The 18,820-nt window shown below is 37.9% G+C and overlaps 2 protein-coding genes across 7 annotated transcripts in view; both read left to right on the top strand.

The window, feature by feature from the left end:
* ZNF572 (zinc finger protein 572) overlaps positions 1 to 1,069 on the top strand; it is a 14,796-nt gene extending 13,727 nt beyond the window's left edge. For all 3 annotated transcript variants that reach the window (XM_032468306.1, XM_032468305.1, XM_006179723.3), the window contains one exon: positions 934 to 1,069. The gene's annotated coding sequence lies outside the window, so the exon portion shown is untranslated. The remainder of the gene's footprint in view (positions 1 to 933) is intronic.
* Positions 1 to 18,820, top strand: part of SQLE (squalene epoxidase) — a 21,882-nt gene extending 3,062 nt beyond the window's left edge. For all 4 annotated transcript variants that reach the window (XM_032468302.1, XM_032468304.1, XM_006179722.3 and 1 more), the window contains 10 exons: positions 934 to 1,186; positions 7,662 to 7,842; positions 8,981 to 9,077; positions 10,022 to 10,138; positions 10,219 to 10,390; positions 11,698 to 11,793; positions 15,099 to 15,241; positions 15,658 to 15,754; positions 17,424 to 17,511; positions 18,298 to 18,820. In XM_032468302.1, the coding sequence (XP_032324193.1) occupies positions 934 to 1,186; positions 7,662 to 7,842; positions 8,981 to 9,077; positions 10,022 to 10,138; positions 10,219 to 10,390; positions 11,698 to 11,793; positions 15,099 to 15,241; positions 15,658 to 15,754; positions 17,424 to 17,511; positions 18,298 to 18,490 (1,437 nt within the window). In that variant the 3' untranslated portion in view covers positions 18,491 to 18,820. The remainder of the gene's footprint in view (positions 1 to 933; positions 1,187 to 7,661; positions 7,843 to 8,980; positions 9,078 to 10,021; positions 10,139 to 10,218; positions 10,391 to 11,697; positions 11,794 to 15,098; positions 15,242 to 15,657; positions 15,755 to 17,423; positions 17,512 to 18,297) is intronic.

The following is an 18,820-nucleotide window of genomic DNA, read 5'->3' as shown; positions in this document are numbered from 1 at the left end:
TTTGTGAATCCACATGCCAAGAAAAAATACTTATTACAACATTGAATTAATTCATTTAAAAAAAAACCCAACAGGCACTGTTACTCTTGATGAGCAGAAATCTCTCAAAACAGGACTTTTTCATCTTATAATCAAAGTTAAGGTGTTTACTGTCAGCCTAACTATGATAGGTTTAATGTTTGTCCTTATTCCTAAACTGGAAGGCCAGTAGTTTGTCCAGGCTCTGTGAAGAGTATCAGGATGGGGGGGGGGAGGGATAAATTAAATATGTTCTTTATGTTAAGGAATAAACTGTGAACAGGTCGAATCACAAGGGACAGAATGAGTTAGTTGTTCTTTGGAATTTTTAAGTTGAATAATTCTCAATTAATAGGTCAGTAGACAGGATTTGATAGTCTTTTTGTTGTATAAAAGTGATTTTAGATTAAAATAGATTTTTCAGATGAAGATTCAGAGGGAGAAAATAAAGATGAATAGTGGAAATACCTAAAAGGTGCTAAATAGTTTGCAACATGAAGTCATATCAGAAGTTGTACATGATTTGCGTACAATAGATGCTCAGTGTATATTTGAAGAATTGGCTAATCAATGATAAAATTTTCCCTATAAGCCTTTGAAGCCCCTTGTAAACATTTTTTCTGTTTGGCCTGGTATGGATTTCTAAATGTGTGAAGCATTTTCTAGAGTATATTTGGGAGATGGAATATATATTTAATTTTATTAGGATATTATTATACATTTTTGCTTAGCAATATTTTGGTATCATTGCTTTTTATATTTGATTGGGTTTTAAAATGTAATGGTTCATTTGATTTGATAACGTTTCTGGTGTAGTTTTTACCTAAGGTGCAGAAGTCCAGTGTGTCTATAGTAGTAGCATGATTTAAGGATAACAAATGTGGCTACATAATTCACTTTTTTTTTTTTTAACAGTGCAAAAAAGGAACCAATATTTCAGAAACAACCTTAATAGGAGCAGCTGCATCTACGTTGGTATCTTCTCAAAATGATCCAGAAGTTATCATTGTGGGATCTGGAGTCCTTGGCTCTGCCTTAGCAGCAGTGCTTTCCAGAGATGGAAGAAAGGTGACAGTAATTGAGAGAGATTTAAAGGAGCCCGACAGGATAGTTGGAGAATTTCTGCAGCCAGGTGGTTATAATGTCCTTAAAGACCTTGGTCTTGAAGGTAAGTTCATATTGATTTTTACCAGTTATGTGGTATAAGCAAACACTCTTCACATTAGACTATCCTGTGGCTGGTAAAAAGGTATTTCATTTTATTTTCATGTGTAAAAGTTACTATACTCATTTACCAGCAAATTTGCCTGCAGATGAGAGCGAAGGAGAAAATAAAGCCCTTAGTATGAGTTGACAGAAGTAGCCTTAGTGAGATACAATGAAGTGGCTGAAAAATTGTAATGGTCAAAATTAAGGACTGGAAAACTAGAAGGAGGGCATGAAATTTAGCAAAAGGTGAAGGGAACTACAGGTGAATATTATGTACCAGTAGAAAATACGCTTATATTTAATCATCATTTATCCGTTAAACCAATGCTTTTTAAATACTCTTCACTTAGGAAATACTTATTCACTGTATGCTTTATATTTTTACTAACCAGAGTTCCTGGACTCCTAAATCAATAGAAATTGATAAGAGGCCAGACAAGAAATTCAATCAAGGCTTTATTGGGACCCATGCTGTAGCATGAGGGAGCGAGAACAAGTAACAGTTTCCCTTGCTCACTCTCTGAGGGGGAAGACTTCTCTGAGTGGGGGTGAGCTGGTCCCTTAAATGGGGTGGGGCCAGAGGGGTGGCTTAGGTGGTCCCCCCCGCACCGCCCTGTGAGGCTGTGTGCAGGGATCACGCGCATTACCCTGCTTTTGCTCCTGACACCTCGGAAGTGACATTTGGGTTTTTGGTCTTTTTTTGTCTTATTGTTCATAATTTGTGCCTGTATGCAGTTATTTTTAGTCCCTTATAGTTTCCTTGTGTTCTGTTGCTCAAGGAGATATTTGTCCAGTTGCAAGCACTGCAGCACAAGTTCCCAGGTCCCAGCCGATCTCAGTATGTTGTGCTCTACTGGGTACCAAGAATATACTGGTGAGCAAGACTGATCAACTGTCTGCTCTTGAGGATCAGAGTACAAAATAGACCCAGGCTGTGAATTGAGAAAGAGCTTGCTTGGTATATGGGGTAAGGCAGTATGCTGTAGTAATTACCAGTGGTGATTCTGGCACTAGATTGCTTGGATTTGAAGCAGTTTAGGATTTAAGTACCAGCTGAGGCATTTAAAAAGCCTTGGCTAAGCTACTTAATCTCCTGTGTATTAGTTTCCTCATCTATAAAATGGACAAACACTTAAGAGTCCTTGTCTCATAGATAATCCTTTTTATTCAGCAAACTGAAAAGGAGGCCAATGTAGCCAGAAAGTGTTGGGTAATGGGGAAAGGAGAAACTTGAAATTCAGGCTGGGGAGGTAGGCAGCTGCCAGGTAATGCAGGACTTTGTAGGCGGTGGAGTCTGTCCTGTTGACGCCTCTGTAAATGCCTTTTACAGATATTTACAATGACAGACGCATCTTGTATCCTGACTCAGGACCTATATACAAACATAAATCTGACTGAAATTTATTTTACTTTTTAAATACTGATTATGCTTTTACCCAAGTATACAATTCATACTCAAAATTCATTTCACAATTTACCATTGAGTCACCCTGCAGTTTATGAATGCTGTCTTAAGAGAATATGTGGATATTGTGTGGTGAATAAACTATAAGGTTGTGGTGGGGTTGGGGGTGGGTAGCAAGAGTTGATGCAGGGAGTCTAGTGGGATCTCATTGCTAAGTCCAACTGACAGTTGATGGTGTTTTTGACCAGCAAGGTAGCGGAGGGTTAAAGAGAAGCGGACAGAGTCTTGAGAAAATTAAGAGGCAGGAATGGCATGACTTACTAAAGGATCAGTGTGAAATATGAGGAAGAGGCGATCTTAAAAAAGATTCCTAGGTTTTGATTTGAACAGCTGGTAGATGGTGGTACCATTTGCTGATAAGAGGATGAAGAGGCATTTGGGGGGAACTTGGGGGACCTATTGAGATAGCCAAGTGAAGATGTTAAGTTAATCCAGAGTGCTGATCCAGAGTGCAGAGGAGTGGTTTGAGCTGTCTGGAGTTAGACGTTTCAGAAATGTCAGCATTATTTGTAGTACTTAAAAGCCACAGCAATGACTTGAGACCATCTAAGCAGAGTTTGCAGGGAGCAAAAAGAAAAGACAGAATAAACCGTCCTGGGAAACTGACATTTAAAGATTGGGTAGAAGAGAAGCCTGCAAAAGAGACTGAGATGGAGCTGGAAGAATGGCAGAAGAGAGCTGGAAGAGTTGGGTGGCACTTGATCCAAGAGAGGAAAATGTTTCTAGTAGGAGGGAATGGGTCCATGTCAAGAAAGGAAAGGAGTGCTGTGATGGTTTGCTAATGAAGTAATGAAGGGTCAGGTAGGATGAGTCTAGAGAAAGGGCCATTGCATTTGGCCATTTGGAGGTTGTGTGACATTGACAACATGTTTCAGTGGAGTCAAAACAGAGACTAAAGTGAGTAGGAGATAAAATTTGAGACTAGAAAACTACTCTTGGGGGAAGGGAAAGTCTGACTGAGAAGATGACATTTGAGGGAGGTGAGGAAGCAGCTCCAGGGGTATCTGGGTGAAAAGTGTATCTCTCCAGGCAGAGAGTGTATCAAGGGGAAAAGCCTGGTGGAAGAAGTGAGCCTGGCCTCTTTGGAGAGTAAGCGGGAAGAATCGTGTTGACTAGAGCGGTGCGAGTTAGCGAAAAGGTCAGATGGATAATGGGGGCTGGATTCCATGGTAGCCCATCATACGGATTTGGCTTTTACTCCAAAGGGAAGCCACTGAAGAATCGTCAGAAGAGGACTCATTAAATTTCACATTTTAGAAATATGATTAGAAGTATTATTTTATTTTAATTTTTTAATTGAAGTACAGTCAATTACAATATGTCAATTTCTGGTGTACAATGTCCCAGTCATGTATATACATACATAGATATATAGAAATATTTTAAAATGTCCTTGTTATTGTGAAGAGAAAAGAAGAGATCATCAAGCAGCAAGTCAGAAGCTGGGAGACCTGCTAGGAGGTTACTGCAGAATCAGTGAGAGGTGATGGCTTGAAACAGGGTGACATCAGTAGAGGTGGGGGAAGCGGTCAAGTTCTGGGAACATATTTGGAAGGTAGGACTTGCTGATGGATCGGGTGTGAGAGAAAGAGCGGAGTCCTAGTATCTAAATGAGACAAGACATTGCCAAGAAGAGGCCCAGGACGGCTCTCGGGTGCTCTGATGTACGGAGACCAGTGAGGTGAGCAGGAGCCAAAAAAGGACTGAGAAGGAGCAGGTGAGGAGGAAAAGCAAAGACTGCAGCACCCTGCTCCAAGTGGAGCGGTGCTTTAGAAGAAGGGAGGTCCCATCTCTGTCCTTCTAAGTTCCCAGCCACCATCTCCCATCAGAGGTTCCTGGCAGCAGGTGTGAGGGTATCAGGAGACAGGCCTTTGTTCCCTTTGTCGTTGAACATCAGGCAACTGGAAATGCCCTCCGACTAATGGACTAATGACTGGATGTAGAAGCGTTTAGAAATCTAGCCTTAGGGGACATCTCCAAGGCTGTGGCAACAAGTCTTAGATGTAGTTCCTGCAAGATGTGAGGAGAGCGGCTGAGGCATTGTAGCCAGTCCACATGGCTAAAATGGCACGCATACCTTTATTATCATAATTAGGAGTCCTTTTGAACGTTCATTATGCTGTCTGCTCCCCCTCAGGTGTGGTGAGATGGAGAATAGAAGCCCTTGAAATAGTGACTTTTTGGAGTGTACACTTTTAATACCAACTGACCTGTCCTGGAGTGTGGGTTTTTAATACGTGAATTGATTGCCTTTTGGCTTAAGCTTAATATCTAGAACTCTTAAAATTAACATATTATAATTTAAATGCTGTATCTTTGTGGTGTTGATACCTAGTGGGGAACTTCCTCCCCACCTCATTTTCTTTAGGATTATCTTGGCTTTTCTTGGCCATATATAATTTAGAATTAGATTTTCTGTATATAATTTAGAATTAGATTTCGATTTCCGTGAAAACAAACCCTATCAAGATTGTAACTGAAATAGTGCTAAATGTATAGCTCAGTTTTAGAAAAATTGACTTGGACTTCCTGTCTGTGAATGAAGTGTGTTCTCCATTCAGTTGAGTCTTAAATGTAATTGAATTAAGTGTCATAAATCTTGTCTGTCTTTTGTTATATTTATTCCTTGACTCTGGTTTCTACTTGGACTTTCATAAATGATACCCATTTCATAATGTACTGTAAACACATTATGAGGTTCAGACTTCATACCAGGTCACGGCACAAAGTTATGTTTGGATTTCTTAAGGGTGGCTCCACCCAGAGGTAGATGGCTTACTTCCATGCCATGCCTCAGGGCGCTGAATTGAGGTTTTCTGGTTTCTAGTATATTGACAAGAAAGGTACGTATGGTTCTCAGTTCCAGCATCCCTCACATGTCAGGGCCCCCTTACCTCCTATCCAGGAGTGGCTTAAAACTCTAGCCTTCAGGCTTGTGAGTCTGGTATCCTTATGCTATTTCTTTTAAAGCTTGCTCACTGGTTTGACTTTGAAATTGCTTTTTTTTTTTAGCTTATACAGGTTTTTGGTTTTTGTTTCTTTGTTGTTTTTGTTTTTAACTTGCCTTTTTTTTAAATGGAGGTATTGGGATTGTTTTTTTAAAAATTTTTTTAATTTTAATTTTTTTTAGCTTACCTTTTTATAGAAGCACCTTTTCAATTTTTAATGTGGAAGAGTGTTTTCCATGTCAGTTTAATCTGATATGTTGACCAGTAGTCTAATATTGGAATTTGATGATTGATAGTGACACCCCTAAGTCATGTCACTGTCTTCAGAGTTATTAACTGTCTAGTATTTGTGAAGCATGAATTTCATTGAGGTTTAGGGCATCATCTTCCTGTCTGCTTAAGAAAGTAAGAGCCAAAGTCTGTCATATATGATTTCATCAATACAGTTGAGAGGGAGGGAAGAAGGGAGGGGGAGAGAGAGAGAGAGGATTGTTTCAAGGAATCTTAAATTAGACCTTATTTGTATACTTGTCTGAAGATAATTTACCCAAGGGAAAATTTTACTCTGCTACCATTGTATACTTTTTACATTTTCTGGTGTGTTCTAAATTGGCCGATTTTAGCATTTAAAGTTCTTCCATGATACAATTGTGGATTAAGAAAAACAAGCTTGTCTCAGTAGCTAGACAAATAGAAAATACAAATACAAAAGTAGAAACACTAGGTGGGCTTCAAACATTTAGGCCAGTAAAGACTGGCAGTTTGCCGAGTTCCAGACTGAATGCACTGCTAATTGGCAGCTTTTAGGATGTCAGTGTACTTTTCTTTGACTGAATTTTAACTGGGATAATGAAGAAACCATACCAAAAAACTAACTTACTTTGATCTTAGGTTAGATGTGTGATTAAATATTCATTCAGCTTGTCTCTGACTGTATTCTAAGTGTAATTAAAAAGCATATCAGAAACCTAATTTATTTTGATTGTAGCATAGACATGTGATAAAACTATTACAAAGTTTTCCTTTCATCAGAAATGAAATTATTTTTATTATTTTTTAATGGAGGTACTGGGGATTGAACCCAGGACCTCATGTGCACTAAGTATTGTGCTCTACCACTGAGCTATACCCAGCCCCCCAGAAATGAAATTATTTTAATGTCCTTCATCTTAGTATATCTTATTTTAATGTATCTAAGTATGTATTATATGACTATTTTGATACGTTAAAGTCCACTTTTTCACTTAACATAAACATATTTCCAGTACTCTTAACCATTCTTCATCATTGTAATTTTAAACCCATGCATAGCATTTTCTCAATTGATACTTAATAATATACTTCACTTTTCTAACTTAGATTAACATTTAGGTTATTTACAGTTATTCTTTATTAGAGGTGACACAGTAGTGAACTTATTTTTGCATATAGCTTTTATTGTTAAAAATGAGAATTACATCTTTAGGATGAATATCTTAGATGGATTCCAAGACTATGATTATTACATCAAAAGATGCTGCCTTCTTTGTGGTTCTTGATAGTTATTGCTGTATTTACTTTCTAAAATATTACTTTACAGTATGACCAGTAATACATAAATTGATCCATTTTATCATCTCACCAGCAGTTTTGATAGATTTGGTGTCTTACTGTTTCAGTTTTATTGCATTGATTTTTTTTTTTATCAAGTTTGAACAGTTTCCCTGATATGTTCAATGTTTCTGTTGCTTAATATGAATCATCCATGTACTTTTTTGCCCATTATTTTTAGGATCTTAATATTTTTCTTAAGGATTTTAATGAGTAAAGTTTGTATATAAATATTAATCTTTTGTAGTATTACAAATTTGCTGAGGCTGTTGTCTCCCAGAAGCATTAGGATTTCTGAAACAGTATTATTGTCCAGTCTAGCTGGATGAAGACAGAAGCTCACTTGCAGTGCTTCCGTGTCCTCTTGGTACCTGCTGTAAGTCTGGGCATATTACAGGACTGATTTTTTTTTGAACTGAATTGTTTTGCAGATACAGTGGAAGGTATTGATGCCCAGGTTGTAAGTGGCTACATAATTCATGATGTGGAAAACAAATCAGAGGTTCAGATTCCTTTCCCTCTGGCGGAAGACAATCACGTGCAGAGTGGAAGAGCTTTCCATCATGGAAGATTCATCATGAGTCTCCGGAAAGCAGCTATGGCAGAACCCAAGTAAGACTACAGCTTCTCATGTATGTTGAAGAAGCACATTTAAACTTGGCCTTTGTACAAATACTGTTTTACAAATTTTCATAAGTGTTTGGGTATGGGCCAGAACCTAGCTATTACACTAATACCTAAGTTCAAAGAATGGTAGATTTTCAGTGCCTTTAAGAATATCATATAGATAATTTTCCTTTGAATGACAGAACAATTGAGAATTTTCCTTTGACTAAATCAATGGTGTGATTTTTTTTATGTGGTTAGAATTTAGAGGGTGTAGTTGTTATAATTAAGATTTAAGTACACGTGTGCCCATTTGGGAGCTGGGGTTTGTTGTCATGGCGCTTTCTATTAAAAGTCAGGACAGAGGACTTTAAGAGAATATCCCTCTTCCATTCATACTAAGGACCTAGCTGATAGGACTGGCTTTTTTTTTTTTTCAGTTATAGTTGATGTATAGTATTTTATAAGTTACAGATGTACAATATAGTGATTCACAATTTTTAAAGGGCTTCTTCTCTCAATTACTAACTAATTATTTGCCTCTAGCCTTATATACTATAGTTAAGGAAGTTTTAAACATGAGAACCGTCATGTCACTGGCAAAGGCTTAAGTGTTGATAAAGCAAGTGAAGAAGTAAGTGGATTGTTCCTAGAACTGAAAGGACTTGATATCTGTGGAAGTAGAATATGTTCATTATAGAAAATGGAAAGATATTCAGAAATATAAAGAAAATTGTAAAAATTAGCCACGATCCTTCTAACTAGAACTAACTACTCTGAATAATTTGGTGGCTAACCTCCAGATCTGTATCTGGATTTGTGTGGTTATGTAATGTTTTTCTGTGTGTATTTTTTTTTTTAATGAATTCAGATAAAAATCCCATGTTACCTTTTAAAATGCTGTTAAAAATCATTACATTTAGTATTATGTATTCAGTTTTAAGAAATTAGAAAATAAAAACCACACATAATTCTAAAACCCATTAATGATGTTTTTGCTTTTTGTCATTCAGACCTTTTTCTATGTACATGTGTGTCCAGTTTATGTGGGTAAACTGGAGATGAGGAAAAAAGGAAATTTTTCATTCCTTATTTAAATTGTTCAGTTGCACTACTAGAGAATTTATCTCTATTTATCTTTCAGTACAAAGTTTATTGAAGGCATTGCGCTACAGTTACTAGAAGAAGATGATGCTGTGATAGGAGTTCAGTACAGAGATAAAGAAACTGGAGATACTAAGGTGAGATATATCAAATACCAGTTTTTCCTAAGATTTTTTTCTTTTTCTCCTATTCCTTTAAAAAACTAGGCTTACTGATTTATTATTAATCAAATGGGCTGAGATCTCTGTAAGCCCTCTGTGACAGATTGCAGCACATTGCTCTTTGGAGCACCTCAGAATGCTGTATAAGTAACTTTGGAAACAAACACCGTGATGTTAACTATTAAAAACTGAAATGAGAAGTGTACCCTAACAGAGATGCAGAGGGGAACTGGAAGATGCAAAAAGGAAGGATTCAGCATAAAAGAAATGATTAGGATAAAATGAACTATTGTTTAAATAAGAAAGAGAATTTCTAGGGAGGTAACAGAATAAAACAGTTTCCAGTATTTGCTCATGTTGATTTAGTAAAAGGAGAAAGAGTCGAAGGCTTGTCTGTTGACGCTTCGGGGCTGCTCCATAGGGTCACTGCCCCCTAGAAATTACACTCTAGTGGGGGTGATTGCAAGGTAATATAAATACATACGTTCATGTGTACAAAAATTCTTCTGAGCCCTAGCCAAGGACTGAAAGCACTATGAGAAGTTAGAAAATTCTAGAATAAAAGGATGTGGTTAGTCCTTGGAATTTGCAATGAGATTCAGTCTTCTATGGCCTGTGCTGCTTTTGTAGTAGTTCCCCCCATTGTCTCTCAAAGTAGCTTAATCCCAGATGATTTGGGTGGCAGAGCCTTGAAGGATGGTGATCCTCCCAGACTCAGGAGGAAGCGTCTCTGAAGTGTCTCTGAAGACTGGTCCTGCAGTAACTTCCGCCCCCATAAGAGCCCCGTCAGTGCCAGTATCTCCACATACCCTCTGTAATGCCCATCATATATGTCAGTTTGTTCATGTACATTTTAAAGGAATGGCCTTTCACTGTGTTTCTGAACATTTAGCTGACGTGAGCCTTTGCTTATGTTGTAGGAACTCCACGCTCCGTTGACTGTTGTTGCAGATGGGCTTTTTTCCAAGTTCAGGAAAAACCTGATGATCCCCAATAAAGTTTCCGTGTCCTCTCATTTTGTTGGCTTTCTTATGGAGGTAGGTAGGAATGCAATTCCAGAACAATAAAAGCAACTTGAAATTTGAAAATGATTAAAATATTTTACTTATTTTTCTAGAATGCACCACAGTTTAAAGCCAATCATGCCGAGCTTGTTTTAGTGAATTCGAATCCAGTTCTCCTCTACCAGATTTCACCTAATAAAACGCGAGTGCTTGTTGACATTCGAGGAGAAATGCCAAGAGATTTAAGAGAATACATGACTGAAAACATTTACCCACAATTACCTGGTAAGAAATAGGATTGCACTCCCATTGTAATCTACAGTCTGCAAGCAAGACTCACAGAAGGCTCTTTATCTCCAGTTCTCACTAAAGCTTTGTCTAAATTAGGCCGTAGATAAGGATGGCAGGTGAAAAATGCATCTAGCCGGTCAGATTCGCTAGAGCTGAATAAACTATTTAAACTAGTACATAAAAAAAGCTCCAAGTAAAAAAAATAGTTTCATTATATTTTTTCAGAGTAGTAATTGAAGCATAGTTTTCTGAATAATTACTAATGTTGGCATATATGGTGTTTTTTAAGATAGGCTGGATAGCAGTCTGAGTTCTATGAATTCTTGAAATCTCTCTTAATTACTTTTTGTGCTTGGTTCTTGTAGAGTCATTTATTGAATGTCTACTATATAAGAGGTGCTTTACACACATAATTTAATCTACAAAACCACCCTGTGAGGTGGGCATTATCATTATCCCCATTTTACAGATGAGGGAACAAAGATTCAGAGAGGTTACTTAGCTTCTCCAAAGGGAAACTATTTTTGGCATGTTTCCTTTCACTGTAGTTTTTTTCCTAACCTAGAGCTTAGTTGGAGCAGACTGCCCTGTGATCAGGAGGAAGACCATTTGTAGGTTTATGTTCTTAGTCAGGTTATAGAAGTTCTGCTCACCGTAGGGAGGGAGAACTTTCCACATAGGCACTGTACCCCTGTATCCTCGGATTACAGTGGGAATTGTATGAAAAGGAAGTTCATTTTCTATACACGTGGAAGCACAAAACTTTAAAACAGGGAGGTATCTCAGGGATGAGCTAATCCAACCATTTCATTTCTAGATGAAGAAACTGAAGCTCAGAAAGGCAGTGCTCTCCACATCTTACCCTATTCCCACTGTGCATGCCCTCCCGCTGTTTGTGAACTGGGGGTTTATTTCATCTGTTATTATAGAATATGGTGGTGACAGTAAATTAGATGTTAAATTTATGGCACCTGTTAACGTTTGGACGCGAGGTGGGTGGTTTTTCTCCCTGTCTCGTCTCATCGGGGTTTGTTTCGCTCTTCCTTTAGTTTTTTTGGTCATCCAGCTCTAATGTGCATCTACTTACATTAATTTTCTCCTAGATTCCTTAGTCATCCCTTAGCATGAGTAAGTAGGTACTTAGTGAAAAATTTATTAATAAAATAATTATTTTTTCACAAAGGATGTATGTAACAACCGTAACAGATTTATAGTATTTGTTTCTGCTTGATAACAAAATGTGATCATTTGAAATTGGAGTGTTATAAACCATTTCTTTGTTGGGGCGGGCTTTATTACAGACCACCTGAAAGAACCGTTCCTAGAAGCCACACAGAATTCTCGTTTGAGATCTATGCCAGCAAGCTTCCTCCCTTCTTCACCAGCAAACAAACGAGGTATTGTTTTATTGGATTGATCTGGTGAGGGAAATGCCAGATGACGCGTGTGGTTCAGCTGACACTCCTAGGGGATAACACGTGGTGCCGAGAACTGATGGTTGTGGGCTGACTTGTTACTAATACCAACAGTAGTTTTGTGGTATCTCTCATTTAATATTAAGCTTATGTAAGTCACTGTTCTAGTTATTGGAGTTACAACAGTTAATTAAATATAGTTCTTAATTTAGAGAAGGCACTGTTCTAGTGAGAGCTAGAGACAGGTGATTTCAGAACCCTGCTGATAAATGCTGTAATAATCCCACTTGTGGTGTCCCCGATTCACTGAGAAGTGGGGTGCAGGGCAGAGGGGAGCTTGTGAACTGGGAAGGGCTATTAGGGAAGACATTGCTCTGGGAATAAGCTGGGGATACTTGGGGCACGAAGGGTGAGTGGGAATTCAACAGGACAGTGTGATGAGGGGCTTCCAAGTAGGTGGAACATCTACAGAAGCCAGGAGGACCGGGAAACCATGGCACTTAAGTGAACTCAAGGAGTGTCCTATGGCTGGAGCATAGGATAGGTGTCAGAGTGGCAGAAAGGTAAGATATTTATTTAAAGGGTAGTTTTAATCCTATAGACAATGGAAAGTCATTGAAAAGTTCTTTTTTATAATAGCTTTATTGAGTTATAATTCACAAATCATGGTTCACCCAATTAAAGTGTATTAGTTCTGAGTATATTCGTAAGTCTGTGCAACCATCACCACAGTCAATTTTAGAACATTTTTATCAGGCCAGAAAGAAACCCTGTACCCATGAGCAGTCACTCCTCATTTCCTCCCAACCCCCAGGCAACCATGAGCCTAGAAAGTCTCTATAGATTTGCCTATGCTGGATAGTTCCTGTAAGTGGAATCATGCAGTGTGGGACGCTTTGTAACTGGCTTCTTGAAGGTTCATCCACGCTGTAACATGTATCAGTCCCTCACTTGCTATTACGGCCAAATGACGGCCCACGTGTGGATAGACTGCATTTTGACTATTCATTCATCAGACGATAGACATTTGGGTTGTTCCCACTTTTGGTTCGTACCTGTGTATGAGTTGTTTTGTGGACATTTATTTTCGTTTTTCTTGAGCATATACCTAAGAATAGAATTGCAGGATCCTATGGTTCCTCTCGGTTTAATGCTTTGAGGAACTGCCAAACTGTTTTAAAAGGGGCCGACCTTTCTTAAATTTCCATTAACAATGTACGAGGGTTCCAGTTTCCTCACATTCTTTACAACATCTGTTACCTGTCTTTTTGCTCATAGCCGTCCTAGTAGGTGTGACATGCTACCTCACTGTGATTTTGATTTGTGTTTCTCTGGTGGATGAAAGGTGATGGTGATGAAAGTCCTGAACTAGGGTGTGGCAGTAAAAATGGAAGAGAGGGAACGGATTTGGGTGATAGCTAGGATGTAGAATGCACAAAACAGTGATGGAGTGTAGTAAGACAGAGAGAGATCTCTTGATGGAGTCTAGGTTTCAGGCTTAGATAATTTTGCCAGCTATTTGCTGACATTGGAAATGTAGGAAAAAGTGTAGGTTTAGGGAAGTGTGGGTAGATGATCAGTTCACTTTTGGACCTGGTGGGTGTGAAGTTCTGGGAGGGCATTTGAGTGGAGCTGTGCGGAGCCGCATTTAAAACACGAGTGTGGAGCCCCGAGAAGAGGTCTGAACAGGAGCTGTCGATGTACTGTGGTTCCTGAACATAAACAACCGTAGTTTGCTACGGAAGCACATGCATCATAAACTACCGGTCATATGAATAAACTATACGGCACAGCAGAATGGAGCCAATGCCAAGCTGATACAAACAGCGTGCTGTGGGAGCGTATGCTAACTGGTGGGACTGGGAATGGTCCATGGAGAAGGAGTAAAAGCTGGTTAGAGTCTGTAGGAAAGGTGTTAGAGTGATACATAAAAAATTTGGATTAATATTTAGAAGCTGCCTTTTTATAAATTTATATTCTATAATTAGTTAGAAATGTAATATATTGTGACATTATAGAAAAAAGTATCCATAATCCTGCCACCTTACCACAGTTACTACGGTTGTCTATTTTTCTCACAGACGAAATAAATGCTTTGTGTAAATGTCCCTCTAAGTCATAGGTCACTAGTCAGGCTGACAACGGACTGGGAATGTTAAGAGTGAGCAGCCTGGGCAGGAGGTGAGGAGTCAAACTGCAGAGCTGCTTCTGCAGGCTTGATTCAGGCCCTTATTTTCAGATAGGATTCAATCAAGGCTTATTCTCCTAAATTAACTTCTGATGGCTTTGCAATATCTGCCTATTGCTTTTCAATTTTTTAATTTAATTTTTTATTGAAGTGTAGTTGATTTACAATGTTAGTTGCAGGTGTACAGCAAAGCAATTCAGTTATACATACACATATATTTTCAGATTCTTTTCCATTGTAGCTTATTACAAGAAATTGAATATATATAGTTCCCTGTGCTATACAGTAGGTCCTTGCTGTTTATCTGTTTTATATATAGTACTGTGTATCTGTTAATCCCAAACTAATAATTTACCCATACCCTACCTCTTCCCTTTGGTAACCGTAGTTTGTTTTCTATGTCTGTGAGTCTATTTCTGGTTTATAAATAAAATTTGTGTCTTTTTTTAGATATCACATGTAAGTGATAATAGGACATTTGTCTTTCTCTGTCTGACTTACTTCATTTAAGATGATAATCTCTAGGGTCATCTGTGTTGCTGCAAATGGCAATATTTCATTCTCTTTTATTGTTGCCTTTTAACTTGAACTACAGTGTGGCTGGGTCTGATCTTCCTGGGGTCTGCTTTCTTTCCCTCAGAACTGTACAGACATTTCCCTATAATATTGCAAATTACAGGGAAGCGAATATTGCTATGAAATGTCAAAGACCTCTTGATTTTTTTTCCCTTGTAGAAGACTTGCTTTTTTTTTTCCTGGCTGCCTATACATAGGTCCTTTTGTTTATTCATGGAAGAGATCTTATGAATACTTTGACATTGCTTGACTTAACTTGAGATTCACATGTGAGTTTATTGAGGACAAGTGACCATGTTCTCACTGTAACTCCAGTGTCTGGCACATATTAGGTACCCAATAAATATTAAATTAACTCTTGAATTTGTATCTGAACAAATTTTACTCATGATTTAGTCCCTTGTATTTTCACGTTCTAATATACTAGCTCACATTTACAGTGTTTATGAATGAACAGAGTCGTCTTTTTTGGTCTTAAGGGATGCTCCAGGATGATGTCATGATCTAAATCCTCTTTTTATAGGTGTTCTTCTTTTGGGAGATGCACATAATATGAGGCATCCTCTTACTGGAGGAGGAATGACTGTTGTTTTAAAAGATATAAAAATATGGAGAAAATTGCTAAAGGGCATCCCAGACCTTTACGATGATGCAGCCATTTTCCAGGTAAGATACTAAGTTATTCTTTCACAAAAATGTCTCAAAATAGATTTATTTCTGGGGCTTAAGTGGAATGGGGCTTTGAAGGGGCGATCTGTACCTAGGAGCTGGATCCTTAGTAACGATTCTTAGGCAGTCTTGTTCAGGCTTAAGAACCTGACTTGTAACCTATGACCCTTCTAGAATTTCTGTATCCGGATATTATGGGACATTGGATTACATGGGCCACTTAGCTTTAGAGATGTAACTCATTGCTCTGGAGATTTTTTTTTTTTTGGTGTGTAAATGGTAAACAAGGCATAACTACTTGTAGATAGTCCTTAGGGTAAGTATCAGTTTAGGGGATTATAAACAGTCTTTCCTCCCTCCCTCCCTCCCTCCCTCCCTCTTCCCATATAATAAGTGGTCTTTTCCTTTTTTAGGCTAAAAAATCATTCTATTGGACAAGAAAAATGTCTCATTCCTTTGTTGTGAATATCCTTGCTCAGGCTCTTCATGAATTATTTTCTGCCACAGATGGTAAGTGTAGCTATTTCTAGTTGAACATTACTGAATTGCAGACTTTTAGTACAGGAAGTGAACTTATCTACAAAAAAGTTAGCGATTAGGCCAGAAACAGAAATGTTTCCTGAGTTTGCTAACTTCCAAGTTGGTAGTCCTTTTTAACTCCCTCCCTCAGCAAGATTTTTAGCTTCTGATCATCATGTATCCACCACTTTGTGTGGAAGGCTGCTGTCTTCCCTTGGACAACCTCAAGAGCAGTCCCTCAGTAATTAACTCCTCTGGGCCAGATCAGATCATGCAGATCCCCACATGTGTAAGACTGTGATGGGAAATCTTTCTGGCCATGAATTAAAAGGCAATATAGTTGTTATGCTTTTTGTTCCTCAACACTAGTTTCAATTTCTTTTCAAAGTAGTATTTTGTAAAATGCATATGAGTTTTATAGCAAGCTTAGATTTTACCTCCTATGAAAATACACAGCAGCTGAAGGCATCCACCTTTCACTCAGATGAGATATCCCCACATTTTTGTTTTTGTTGCCCTGTGGTGGAAGGGTTATGTTAAAGAAAACAGGGCTGAGCAGAAGCAGTGTTAGAAATGGAGGAAAAGGCACCTGTGCCATCTCCCCACCGCAGCCGTGTACAAATTAGCTAATAGTAGGTCAGTGAAACCACGCCTTTAGGTTTTCAAGAATAAATGTAACTTGAATCCCCTTACTTCAGATATTTACAACAAAGCTATTTCTGTGACCTGGCCGAGGCCCTAGTGATCCATGCACTGGTCATCCGATGACAAAAGATGATCTAGTACCAGTGTTTCTGCAGCCTCTCTACCCAGCATTGTCGCTAAAAGGAAAAAACAACTCACTGGTTGTGATTTGCCAATCAAGTCTCTCGCTCTCTGGCATGAAAGCTACAATGGCTGGTTGGGCAAATAAAAAGAAAAGAACTAAGTTTGGATTTTTTTTTAAGCTCTTCTTTCCATGCTGTTGAGTTTCTTACATTATGAATTTGAATCTGCTGACAAAACAACATAAAAAAAGTTGTGAAACATTGGAGGAGGAATGAGCTTTAATTGGAATAAAAGTTTACCTATTTGTATCTTTTATATTTTGTAAAGAAAAATCTAGGCATACCTGAGAAGACATATTGATTAATTATACTATTAAAAATTTGATTGAGTGATTATATATGTTGTGAGGGTTTAATGAGTTATTGAAAAATATAAAACACTACAGATACAGGCATTAGTAGTATTTACTGTCATAGCTATTCTTTTTATTTGATATTTTACTGCTCAGAGATATGGGTTTGGCATCTTAGAGACTAGGAATTTGGTTTCTAGAATTGTTTTTGTAAGATTAAGTTTACAAAATATTTTACATCATTTAATGACTTTACAGCATAATCAAGGAAATAGCTTTTAAACAACTCTAACTTCTGAGACCTATGTGTTTAGTAATTATTTCCTAGCAGGAAAAAATTTATTCATATTTAAATTACTATGTGTAATGTTAATTATGAAATTTAAAAGAAATCTTGGGTTGTTGAAATGCCAGGATGTTTTAGAAGTTATCTGTAAGGTGTGATATATGTTGCATCTTCATTTTTTCTGACATGTCATTAGCACCCAACATAAATGTGTGACTATTTTGATTGAGAGTAATTTTTAAATTTCATTTTAGATTCCCTACAGCAACTAAGGAAAGCCTGTTTTCTTTATTTCAAACTTGGTGGAAAATGTGTTGCTGGTCCAGTTGGGCTGCTTTCTGTGTAAGTTGTTTTTGATGACACAGCGGAAACAAACATTCCACATTTTCTTAGGACTGTACAGTTCATGAGTTACTGCAAATCTCTCCTCCTTATGCATTTTGTCATTTTATTACCCATTAGTACCCCAATGAAAACCTGGTCCAGAGAAAGGAAAAAGGCAGTATTTTTAGTCCTGCATTTTACTTCCAGGAAACAGTGTTAATTCTAAGTTGGCAGTAGGTGAGGCTAAAAATCCTCGATCAGCATGGAAGCTTGTTTTTTGCCTGTAGGTTTATCCACATCATCTGATCTGTGGGACCCATGAATAATAGAGAAGTTTATATTTAAAATTGAATTCGACTGATGTGTGGGATGTATGAGACTCAGTGACAGTTCTGACGGTGCAGACAGATGAAGCGTTATTCTTGCAAAGTCTGCAAATGAAATTCTTTAAGATTTTTCTCCTCATCTGCAGTCTGAATGTCAACACTGGTATCTTTTGACAAATCTAGATTCAACAGGCCAGGCTGCTTCAGACTGGGATCTCAAGATTTAGTAAAAGAAAACCGCTCACAATATACAGTTTATGTAAGTGAGAAGTTACTGGCTTCTCTGACAAGGATAAAGTCTTAATTTCTTGTAAGAAAAAAATTACTTGCCTCTTAGCAGGCAGACACATGCTTGTAAAGTCCTCTAGGGTGCAGAGTGTGCATTTACCTTTATAGATGATATAACTGGAACCTCTTTATGAGTCGGGTTTAACTTCTGGGCCTCACTAATGTATGTCTGTATTTTTTCCTATTACAGATTGTCTCCTAATCCTCTAGTTTTAATTGGACACTTCTTTGCCGTTGCAGCCTATGCCATCTATTTTTGCTTTAAATCAGAACCTTGGATTACAAAACCCCGAGCCATTTTCAGTAGTGGTGCTATATTGTACAGAGCATGTTCTGTGATAGTTCCTCTGATTTACTCAGAAATGAAGCACTTGGTTTATTAAGCTCCAAGGGGAACCATTTGAGAACAAATGTTGGGAACTCACCAAGTCTGAAGACTTGGAAGAGGATGTATATAGTATGCCACCACTTCTAAAGTGGACACTCTTGGACCAGACTCGAGATTAATTTGTTTTTGGGGCTATTTGTGTATAAACATGTAAATATATACTTCAGTTTGCAATTTAAAATGAAAGGTAAAATAAGACAAATACTTAAAAGAAATGATTGTTACCATAAATTAGCGCTAACACCGAGGAACTGCAGTTTGTCATTTGAATTCAGTATTTGGGATGTCATTGTGGGACATGCAAATAAAATGAAGAATGAACTCA

This window comes from Camelus ferus, chromosome 25 (assembly GCF_009834535.1).
Source record: "Camelus ferus isolate YT-003-E chromosome 25, BCGSAC_Cfer_1.0, whole genome shotgun sequence".
Lineage (NCBI taxonomy): Eukaryota > Metazoa > Chordata > Mammalia > Artiodactyla > Camelidae > Camelus > Camelus ferus.
The sequence above is the reverse complement of the archived record's forward strand: the minus strand, read 5'-3'. Positions and strand labels throughout refer to the sequence as shown.